This window comes from Pteropus vampyrus, unplaced genomic scaffold (assembly GCF_000151845.1).
Source record: "Pteropus vampyrus isolate Shadow unplaced genomic scaffold, Pvam_2.0 Scaffold79, whole genome shotgun sequence".
In the NCBI taxonomy this organism is placed as follows: domain Eukaryota; kingdom Metazoa; phylum Chordata; class Mammalia; order Chiroptera; family Pteropodidae; genus Pteropus; species Pteropus vampyrus.
The window spans coordinates 5,570,767-5,583,141 of NW_011888860.1; the positions used below are offsets into that span (position 1 = coordinate 5,570,767).

At 33.5% G+C, this 12,375-nt stretch overlaps 1 protein-coding gene across 1 annotated transcript in view; it reads right to left on the minus strand.

Annotated features, from left to right (window-relative positions):
- GABRG1 (gamma-aminobutyric acid type A receptor gamma1 subunit) overlaps positions 1-8,710 on the minus strand; it is a 72,181-nt gene extending 63,471 nt beyond the window's left edge. The window contains exon 1 of the mRNA XM_011362806.1: positions 8,452-8,710. Coding sequence (XP_011361108.1) covers positions 8,452-8,555 — 104 coding nt within the window. The 5' untranslated portion in view covers positions 8,556-8,710. The remainder of the gene's footprint in view (positions 1-8,451) is intronic.
- Positions 8,711-12,375: the final 3,665 nt, after the last annotated feature.

The following is a 12,375-nucleotide window of genomic DNA, read 5'->3' on the forward strand; positions in this document are numbered from 1 at the left end:
ACTAATCTGGAAACATATCTCTGATATTAGGTATGTGAAAATACAAGCGTTAGATTTTATTTATATAAAAATAATTATACACACTAATGTGTATAAACACACTGTTTAACCTTAGGGGAAAATCTGGAAGTATAGGCTTCAAATCGCTAGGTAATTTTGAGGAGTGGAACTGAATAAGTGACCTTATTATTTACATTATTGGACCAAAAACATATTGCATTGGAGAAAATGGTTTTGTTTTTCCATATATTTCAACAAAAACTTATACATATAATATATATAATATAATACACTTGGAAATTGATATACATCATTTGGAAAAAATTTTAATTTTTTTTTAAGAAAACAAATAAGGAAAAACAAGGTCTGAACTATTTGTGGTGAAGAACTTTGAATTTAAAGTATTTTAACTCCATAGAATAGAATGAAAATTGGATTACATATGAATAATTCCACAATTTGTGAATGGAACATTGATCTGGGGAAAATAAAATGCATCTTCATCCACTGTGAATTTTATGCGATTTCCTTGATAAGGTACAATACATACAGCCCTTCATATTACATCAAAGTTAGGAAATAAATGGCAATTAACATTGTTTGGGGCATAGAGTGCTTCATTGTTAGTTTCAAAAAGAGGTCTGAACAATTTTTAAATCTATTAGAACATAGTTTGATCTAGTTAGATTAGATAAAAGAATGTATAATTCTATTAGTTAATGAGAAAAGGGACAGATAGGTATCAAAATAGATTTTTAAAAGATCAATTATTATAGTGGCATACTTTTAGAATGAGAATAAAGAGAACATTTTAAAATAAAGCAGAGGTTTGTTTCTTAACATCTTTGGTCATAGATATGAAATTTCTGTAGTTTAGTGATTGAACTTAATACCACAGTAATACTAGTAATAAAACAATGTATTTTGTCCATTTTTGGAGTATTGTTTTCATTTTCCTTATTTACTTTGTTAGTCAGGCCAACTCTGTTCTTTAAAAATGTTTAGGAATTAGGAATCATTAGTCCAATGAATAATATGCAAGGGGATGGTGAATAACTAAAGATTATAAATGTCCTTTTGGGACCATTTTCTTGTATTTTTGCAGGAAGAGAAAGAAACCATATTTTCATTACAGTCTATAAAAACATGACCTCTAGGTTTACAGTATATCAAAATAAACACCAAATTCTCCATTGTTCCAATTTATATCCATAGAAATTGACAGACCATAACTTAGACTTAGAAATAATACAACTCTTCATGACATTCATATTCTCTAAGCCTTTGATGTTCTTCTGAATCAGATAAATAATACAAGGCTGTTAAAAATTTCACAAAGTAGAGGCATAATATTGAGGCTTATTACATTATAAAACATATTAAAAATCTTAAAATTAAATGATAGAAAAAATGGGAATTAGATTCTCTGAATGCAGAAATGCAGTTTCATAAATCTAAGTCTTGGGATTATAAAATGAGAAATAAAATATTTTTAAATTAAATTTATTCAGGTGACATTGGTTAATAAAATTATATTGGTTTTAAGTATATAATTCAATAATACATCATCTGTATATTACACTGTGTGTTCACCACCCAAAGTCAAATCTCTTTACATCACTATATATCTCATCCTTTTTACCCTTACCTAACTTCCCCCTCCTCCCTTTTCTTCTGTTAACCACTAAACTTGTTGTCCATGTCTAATGAGTTTTTGTTCATTTTCATTGGCATAAGCATCCTCTCAGACCATTTATTTTAAAAGAGAGAGAATGCAAACAAGTAGAAAAGAAACAACCACTCTTTCTAGTCAATTCTAGTTATGGCAATTTTTCACGAAGAATTATTACTATGGAAATGGCAGAAACAAACACACTCATAAGCCACCTGCATAGAGTAACAAATCAGTTTGTAGAACATATGTCTGAGTAACACTTAAATTTAATCCAGCAACATGGATATTTTGTGGAGAAGGCGATCCTTACTGAAGACACTCTATGACACATGCTGGGAAATTGTTCTGATATTTATACATATCCAAAATGGCTGGGAAATGAATGATGTCCCTGTATTTAAGCAATTGACAAATTGTGCAACTATAAGTGGTGGTTCTGGAAATGTACCCAAAGATTAATTTTTTAACCAAAACCTTTTATTCTAACAGATTTAAAGCTATCTCTATAAGCAAATCATGTCCTGATTACACTAATATTAAAATACTTATATTAAACCCATATTAAAGAGAAAAGTACAAGCCCCAAATGGCATTACTTGTGCTAAAAGCTCATGGTACCAAATCTAGATTTAATCCCTGCCTATTGCTGTTTCAATCCTTCCCTGAAATATTATCTCAATCAACTAGTCTGGAATTTTCTGGTCAACATCAGTGAGGCGACCTGTCAAATGGGTCCTCTCTATCTTCCACAGAGAGAAGCAGCAAAGTGTATGAGAAAAACCCTTGTGTTCCATCCCCAAAAGATGTTTTGGTCTAGAATGAATCTTTTCTTTTCTTTTGTTAATAGCTCCTTTGCCCCACCCTTCTTCTTATAAAAAACTTCCATTTTGTACAATGCCTCAGAATACATTTCTAGTTGCTAGATGGGTGCTACCTAATTCATAAATTGCTTAATAAAGCCAATTGGATCTTCAACATTACCCAGTTAAATTGAATTGCTTTCTTAATGCCCAGTATATCATAGACTTTCTGATTTGCTGATCCAGCTTCAGATTGGAAAGCAGGTCCATGTTAACTTTACTATTATACCCCTACAGCTTAACACAGTCTACTATTACTCAATATAATTGTTACTTAATATATTTGTCTAAGAATAAGAAGAAATGAATGAAATGTTAAATCTTCGAATACTCTGAATCTGGGAGGAAAGAATCCCCGTAGTTCAGAAGTTCAGTGTTAAACTGAATTATATAGCCTTTAATAGGATGTTATCATTTTAATGCTGCACATTAGATGACTAGAGTAAAGGATCTCCTAGAAGACATAGGGCTATCATTTTCAAAAGGCCTACCAAATTTTGAGAACATACTTTTGGCCATATAATAGTAATGTCATCTCTCTCTTTCTCTAATCTTCATTAACTGACCTGACTTTATGCCCATGACAGCTGAGAATATTCAATCTTTTCCCAGAGTTTCAATTGATGCCAGCCTCCTTAGTGTCTCCGCTATAGCTTATCTAGAATTCTGAGTACGAATTATAGCATTTTATTGTCTTGTTTATATTAATAAACCATCTCAATATAAACTTCCAGAATTTAAGTTCACTGAGAGCAGAGACTCTGCTCTCTTTGTCCTATTCATTTAGCATGTATGCTGTTATATATACACGCACACATATATATGCACACATATATATACACACATATATACATACACTGTTATACACACACATATATATGCATACATATGTGTATAGATATATATATATTCATATATATATATACACACACACAAATACATATACATTTCACAATTAGGGCAAGAATTATGTCTTGCTTACTACTATACTCCAGGTTGCAGAACTCTACTTAACACACAGCAGGCACTAAAGAAATGTTGATACTCAATAAATATTTACTGAATGAATAGCTAGGAGCATTTCCTCAAACATGGGGCTTCAGTTGGTTAAACTATTTGAGTACTAATAGAATTAGATTCTGAGATATTTAAAAATAGAAAGAAAAAAAAATGTATGTCATTTGCCTCCCACAGAGTACAAAAACTCTTAACAAGCTTCTGCTTGAATAAGCCTAGTGATAAGGCACCCGTTATATTGTTGCAGTGCTTTTGTATTGAAAGAAAATCCCTTAACATAGTTTCCACTACTTGGTTATGGTTTAGCTGTTACACCTACACAAAATAAATTCAACTATGACTTTATATAGCAATTGTAAAAATAAGTAGCCATATGACTCCTCAACAAAACGTGCCTAAATTCTAAAATTCTTGCTTTTCACACTTTTGTCTCATAGTGTTTTTTATAGATCAAGTACTCCAGTTTGTTAGTTTTCCCCAAACTAATTAATCTAGCCCTGCACATAATACTTCAGATGTGATAAGTACACAGCAAATTTTTATACTTACTGTGCTTCTCTCAATTGCACTATCCTCCCCTCCATTCCCCTTCTTCCTTCCCTGCCTTCCTTTTTGTTTCCTTCATCCACCCGCATGTTAATTGTTTTGACTTATGTCACATTTGTAATTTGAGCGGTGTGGTGGCTTAGAATGCATATTCTGGAAATAGAACATATGAATTTGAGTCTTGGATTCAGCACTTATTGGCAAAATGATTTTTAGTGAGTTCCTAAAAACTGATGTGCCCCAATATTCCCATCTGTAAAATGGGGAAAACAACAGTATCTAGGCAGTATTCTCTCTTCACACTTGATTAGTAATTTGACTAAGTATAACCTTCTACGCTGAACATTTGTCTTTAGAATTTTGGAGACATTTTCCTCATAGTCTTTCCGTATTACTATGAGAAATCTCATGGCTCCCTAATTTTCTTTCCTTGATTGTGATCTGTTCCATAGGCAACATCTGTCTTTGAAATTCTAAAGGTATGTTTCCTTATTTTGGCTACAAGATGGTTTTATTTAAATATTATTAATATTATAAATCTAGGTCTTAGCAGTGAGTATAGCTCCATGGAGGTAGTACTCACGTCTAGTCCATTCACCACTGCAAACCCAGCATGTTGCAAGCATTCAATAAATATTCGTTGTAAAAGAATGATCTTTTTCAGATCCAAAAGATATTTAATAATGTACAAGAATCCAAGAAATTCATTCTATGGCACTTAAAACCTCTTTGACTAGGATAAAAAAATATTAAAATCACTGTTATTCCAGAGTACCTGTTATAATGCCTTTTCATTTAAAATTTTAAGTGCTACATTCTTTCCACAAATGTTTTCCCTTGTTTTTGAAACAATCTGAAAAGGTAGATGCTATTTCTATTTTTCACAAATGAGGAGTCCCTGTCTCAAAGAGTTGGCTAATCACCCTAGTGGAAAATGGTGGAGCTTCAGGTGGAATTTGCATCTGATTGTAAAGTCTAGGATTTTCAGTCGGTACCATGCATATCTGTGAATCATTTTCCCAAAGCCCATACATTCAATTTATGCACACCCTCCCTCATAGCAGTGATTTGTCATATTGTAATAATATCTCATTTTTTTCAGTTTTCCATCCTATCATGTCTTCTTTCCTTTGGGTCTTCATCTTCATTATTATTTTCTTAGACAAATTTTAATTACCATTATACAAATACACAATATCAGATTAGTCTATTTTACTGTTTGAATGAAATGTCAAACATTTTCTTTTGCTGCTTAGTCAAAAAAGTGTGTCTCATAGTATGCTATGAAATAAGATGAAAAAAGAGTATACATAAAAGACTATACCTAGGGATTTATCAATTACAGCATTTCTATTTTACCTTTAAAATCATTTTCTCTCAGTCCTACTTTGAATATTTAATTATGATGGAACTTCATACTAAGCTATTTTGTCCTCAAATTTGCATTATTACAATTGGTATCTTATTAGAAAGTTAAGCCACAAATCTAGGTGACTAAAAAAAAAGAAAGAAAAGTAACATTCATTCACAACTACCATCACAAAATATATTACTAAAATTACTTGAAAATAATGTATTTTATAAAGCATGTATATTTGAATATTTTCATTTGGACAACTAAATGCTAAATCGTATGTTACTGATTCAGGAAATTGTCTTAAAAATAAAAACAAGTTATTTTTCTTGAGCTCTCTTCAAATATAACTTCTTAGTCAAAGTTTACCATAAATTACTTTTTAGAAGAGCTAAAATCTCAAAACACTTTCAACTCATTTTTAAAAATCTGATTATAATTATATTTCTTCCAAAATTACAAATAAGTCAAATCAAACTCAAGCAATTGTATTAACCAACTGTCAAGATGCCATAGAGTCTTGTGGAGAATAAAATACAAGAACCATAACCACAGCTTTTAGTTACAATAATGTGATAGGTTTTCATAGATCAGCAATAAAAAATAGTGTCTCTCCTTTGTGCTCTTGATGGAAACTAATGAGGAAGTAAACTATTTTCTCTGCTTAAATATAAGAAATAGTTTTCAATTTGGTAAATCACAAAATAGATGACTTTGATGACTTATTTTAAAAACTAGAATAAGACATCAAAATTCTTATAAACAACTATTTTGGTTAGTTTTGGAAAGATTATTCAAAAGAAGAAGAGAGGGAGAAGGAAATATGAATATAAATGATTTATATATGTTAAGATCAATTATCTTCAACTATTAAAAAGATAAGTTCGCCACACTGTAACTACTTTAAAAAGCGAAGACATAAATTCTTATAATTGAGGTCCTAAGACCTAATTATAACAGCAACATATTGCTTTATTTTTTAAAATATTTATCCACTGAACAGAATAACCCAGATTATCTATAGTTCTATGATGAAATAAATTATTTATCTATTTTAACTACTCATCACCTCTGTCTCACTCATTCATATATATATGGTACAAAAAGTACATGGCACTCCCAATTAGAACTTTCTTCTTGAAAACAACTAAGAAAAGTCAGTGAAGCAACTATTGAGTTATTTTATGTTTCAGTGCAAATCTTAGCCACATTGTATGTGAAAAGTTAAAGAAAACATAAATGACATACTACTACCCTTCATTTCTTAGATGAAGAAACTTTTCACAGGTTAAGGATGCTTGACACATAAAATCATGTCTCCAGATTTCTAGAGCCATCTTTGTCCATTACAACACACAACTTTTTAATTCTGAGCAGCTTGAAGAGAATTCTGGAGATAATTATAATGATCATAATGTAAGCATTGTCAAAGCCAAAACACATTTTTAAAACGAATTATCTCTTTACTTCTTTTAGTAAGTGTGCTCTCTGGTAAGCAGCCGGTCTATTAGGTTGCAAGGGAAACTTACACTTATGATGATAAAGGAGCATATAGTTTGTTATTTCAGAAAACCACTGGGTAAATCTTATTTTATGAGAACACAGATTCATTTGTAATATTATGAAGATACATGAAAGCAATGACATATGTTCTACCAAAATAGTTTCTATAATTTTATAATATATTCACAGAAATAAGTCATTTGGACACAATTTATATATAATATAAGGAATAATTAATTGAGTAGTATTTTTGTGCCTATGCAGAACAGTTAAGTTTCTAAGGGAAAGGAATAAATAAACTAAAATGTAGTAGTTAAAAAAGCATTGTGTGTCAAATGTTTTCTGGCAAGTCTACTATTACTTAGCATACTTTAATTCATTCTCTATTTTCAGGAAAAAGAAATACAGTTCTATCTGCTGGTATTGACCAAAAAAATTCACTTTAGCCATACACTAAATTGAATTATAATAATAATTCATTTAGCAATGATGCAAGTAGTTATAAAGGCATGTTTCCATATCTATAGTGATTGTATTTTACTCTTGAGCTCTAAGCAAAATCACATACTACAATAATTTTAAATGTACATTTATATAAAACACAAGTTACATGATATGAGTAGTATGTCCAAGACCTTTATAGTGTCTTTCTCTTAATCAATATATTTTAACTCTGTTCACCAACTACTCCTATAGCCAGATGCAATAACTAAATATTTTATTTTTTTTCCAGGATGATTTCAAAGTTTTATTGAAAGGTATTGCAGCCCAAGTCTTGTTCCTGTTAAATTGGAGGCTTGCGGTTGCAGTTAGTAATTTCTCTCTGTCTCTCTCTTGATCTCTCTCTCTTCCTCTCTCTCTCTCTCTCTGTCAAACACACACAGTCAAGATATTTACATCACTATACAATTTTCATTTGTAGATAGCTAATTAAAATAAAAGCCATTCGAATCTAGCTCAAGAAAATATGCACAATCATTTCTAACGTAAATATAACATGCTCACAAATATAACATAGCTGTATTTATAATCTTCTGATGTTAAATTTTTTCCCAGAATAGCAAAACATAAAAGGGAAGGGGTAGGTAAACAATAATATTAGTATATAAAAAGCATCATACTATGCTATGAAACTTGTAAGTTTCTAAAAATAACTTTGTCTTTAAAATGCAGAATCATCACAAAGTTCATTAATGACATTCATTTACTAAGTTTAGTAGCAAAATAATTTCTACTCTCCATACTCATTCCCAGTAACTGAATCTTTAATAATTTTGACTGTACTTCAAGCCAAAAACAAGTGAACAAATCTCCATGCTTCACACATAAGCTAATTCCATTCTACCTGAAAATGAGTAGATCAAATCAGAAAATAAAATGATAGCAAAATATCACACATATGCCAGAGGAAATGCAAATTCCTTAACTTAGAAAGAGAAAGGAGGGGGATGAGGGTAGATACCAAATAACAGTTTTAAGTCCTTGCATTTACTCACCAGTTTCCCAAATGCAGGATCAGTAACAAGAACATCAGCCTCATCCCTCTACTTTGACTCCACAGAAGAAAAGGAGAGAAGAGAAAAGCTTTCCAAGAACCCATCAAGATCGCTTTTTCCGCTCAATTCTTCAAGACAGGACTTTTTCGCCCACCTCAGCTGCAGCTGGGCGAGTACAAGGAGGGAGAATGTGGGAAGGCAATACACCTCCAGACCAGGTAGGATGCGACTCTCAGCGGAATTGAGCCGGGGAGCCAATCAGACCGAGAAAATGCTGGCATAAATTATCTGAAAAAGAGTTTGGCCAATCAACAGCCTGAAGAGGCGGGGCTCCCCCTATTAGAAATCGAGCCCAGTAGGGAAAAGGGCTCCGTTTTTCTAAAAGAAAAACAAATTCCTCTCCCTCGCAGCCTTGGGGAAACGATTGAGTATCCTTGACAGATTCTCTCCCTAGGGAAATGCGGTTTCCCTCTTCCTCCTGGCCTTCCTTCCCGCCTGACTCTATTTTGGAGACTACTGCTTCTTTCCTCTCCTGCGTTTGGATTCTGAATCTGTCTTCCGAGTGGGAAGGTTGCAATGCCTAACTGGTTTTCCCCAGGCTCTCGAAGGTTCTGCTAATTTTTGTTAATTATCATTAATTTTGAGTATGCGGCGGTGTCTCATTTCGCTTTGCAGCCCCAGCACCTGGCACAATGCCCGGCACAAATGAGTCTTTAGATGTCGAATATACAACTGAATGAATGAATGGGCGGTGCACTCCGGGTAATCGCGTTTCCTAACCTCTTTCCTCTGTCTTTATGATAGAAAATTTGCAGCCTCCTCTCTCCAAGCCCCTCTGTCTTTATGATAGAAAATGTGCAGCCTCCTCTCTCCAAGCCCCAGATAATACTAATGAATAATGCCAGGCAAGCGCTGTCTCATACAAAAACATAATAAAAAATCTTATTTTCAAAAGGTCCTCTGAGCCATAGGAGTTGTAGACCTATTAAATAGGTAATTCTTGTTCTGGTCTCCCTCTCCAGTTGCCTTTGCATATATTGAGCTCCGCTGTTTGGTACCTAACTTCAGAGGCTCTGCTTTGAGTTTGCAGCAGAGCTCAACAGTTGCCATGACAACCAAAAAGCCTCTGGCAGCTTGAACAACCATACAGGCGAAGACAAGGAGTGGTTGGTGGTGGTGGAAGCAAGCTCTCTCTGCCTAGCCATCTTCTGCTTTTGTGCCTAAGTCTCTGCTTCCCACGGAAGCCGCCTGGGGTTGGGGTCTTTGGCAGTCTCATTAATCACCCTGCAACCTCCTGGAGTTGGCCAGATTCGTGAGTGAACTGCAATTTGCCACCTAGTTACCCGGAGAGCATTTGTATATCGCAAACAGTTCAAGGCAGGAGTAACAGTGTTTGTGCATGACGGTAACGTAACTGTTGCTACTCTGCCTTCTGAAATCACTTAGGAACTGAATGGGAGTAAGGAGGTTACAGGTATTTACTTGCCCAGAATAGCAGATGGTGCAGTGCTGGGTTTTTCTCCTCTCTCTTTGAGTGATTCTCCATCTTTTTAGTCTCCTCTGAAAATAGTATTGACCTTGTTTATCTTCTCCTACTAAACGTTAATTAGGCAGCATTATTCTCTTCCACAAATCACATTAGTCAAGGGAGCTCATACTAAATAATTGATATAACAATAAAATTTCATTATAATTGATTTTGAGATGAATAAATGTAGTTAAAAGTTGATGTCGATATAAATCTGAATAGTTTTTTTTCTTCAATTAAGAATGTTCTTTGGATAGCTATTTAACTGTTTCACTGGATTCACACACTAATTAACCGATCTGATTAGCCAGTGAATTAGGAATTAATTCATTAGAAGTACACAGTGAACACCAAATACTTATTTAGTTACTCTTTACATTTTGGTAAAGTTAGGTAGATTTTTGCATATGCTAACGGAATATGATACTGCATAGTGTTACACAATAGTAGTTGATGGCTTTCCCATCAAAAATACTTAAAAAGATTTTACTTTTATTGTTCTCATACATAACTGAAAGATACTTTTTACTTTTCTTTTTCTCATACATAATGAGAACAGTTAAGAGAAATTAATGGAGAGGAAAAGTGAAGGATATCATATACCCTCTTGGGTAGTTACATGTTGCCTGTTTATCCTTGTAAAAGATAAAAGACTGGAGTAATATCTAGACTGGAAAATTTTCTGTATTTTTCAAAATCTAGTTTCTTGCCAATTTTGCGATGAACTATTTTCAATTTCATTTCATTTCTTTCTTTCAAGCACTTTTATCTAACTTTCTATGTCTCTTCCTTTGGTTCTTCTTTTTATAATATATGTCTTCTGAAAAAAAACATTTTATTCTATTGTCATACTTAACTATAACTCCCTGAAAACTGTGTAAAAGGGATCTGAGCCCTCAGGAACCTAAAGAAGGAATGATGAATTTGGATATTAGCCATGTCTTGATCCTGACAGTCTACCTCATTTGATTTAATAGACCAGCTGTGTATCGGGGTGGGAGGAGGAATGATACATAGTGTGAGTTCTGAAAAACCCAAGAAAGTTGGCTGAACTCAACAAACCATGGTGTCTCATAGAGGAACATTCATGGTGAAACAGATCAGGTGTTTTACATGATAGTAGATTAGAAGACCAAATGTTGCTTCTAAGGACAGGACTGGAGAAAGCTCTTTTCCACTTTAGCAGTAGATTCCAATTTCAGGCAATTTGACAACATGGGACATTTATCAATATCTGGAGATATTTTCGGTTATAACAACTTGAGGGGTGGCCTAAGCTACTGACATCTAGTGGGTAGAGACCAGAGTCATTGCTACACATTATAGAGTGCAAAAGAAAGCCATTCAACAACAAAAAATTATAGAGTTCAAACTATCAACAGTACTAAGGTTGAGAAGCCTTGCAATATAGATAGGTAGACAGATTCCATTGCAACTGATGATTTCTTTATATTGTCATTGAAGTCACCTTTCCCCTTATCCTTATTTTGACAGGCTGAGCCGCAACCATTATCCACTAGTGTTATATCTAGTTGTAATGATTATCAAGTCTTAGTGTGCAGCAATATTCTATTTTGCAAAATTTGTCCAGGCATTACCTTAGAACAAAAATGTTTGGGGTACCTATTAAAAATGCAAGATCATGGACTTCTCTCCAGACCTAACCAATTAGAATTTGTAGCGAGAACCTCTGAGATTATCATGCCACAGAAAGTTTAAGAACCATGATTATAGGAATATAATCATCTCACAAAATGACAAGTGAGACACTGACCCGATTATGAATGCAACCCTCGCCCCAGAAACTGTGACATTAGACAGTATGCCCAGCATCAGGAATGCAGTGGTGAACAAGATTTACGATTTTATGCCTGTTTTTTCATCTATAAAAGGTGTTGAGAATTCTACTTAGTTTCTAGTGTCGTTTTAGGGACTGACTTGATTAATATGGGGGATCACTTAATATAGTACATGTATAATAGAAATTACTAAAAAAATGTTAGTTGTCATTGTTGTTAACTTGAAAGTAGGTTTCAAATTTAATTTATTCACCCTAGCTCTTAGGACAGTACCTGGTGCAGAGGAGTAATTTCTAGAATGCACAGTCTAACAGGGAGGTTGGGAAAAATTAGCAGAGACTGGTATTTCCATTTCACCCTCAACATCATCCTGATAATGTTGGCTTCTTCAGAGCAAGAAGACGTTTTGAGTCATGTCTAGCTCTCCCAGTGCACTTCTCTTCTCATGTCCACAAACTATGCTTTAGTTAAAACAACAATTGTATGTTCCTCAACTTATCACTCAGTATCATACTGTTTTGTCTTGTCATATGCTAATCCCTCAGTTTAGTAGCCCCCTCCCTCATCTTCATCTGCCTAGCCTTGCTTCCTGATTAA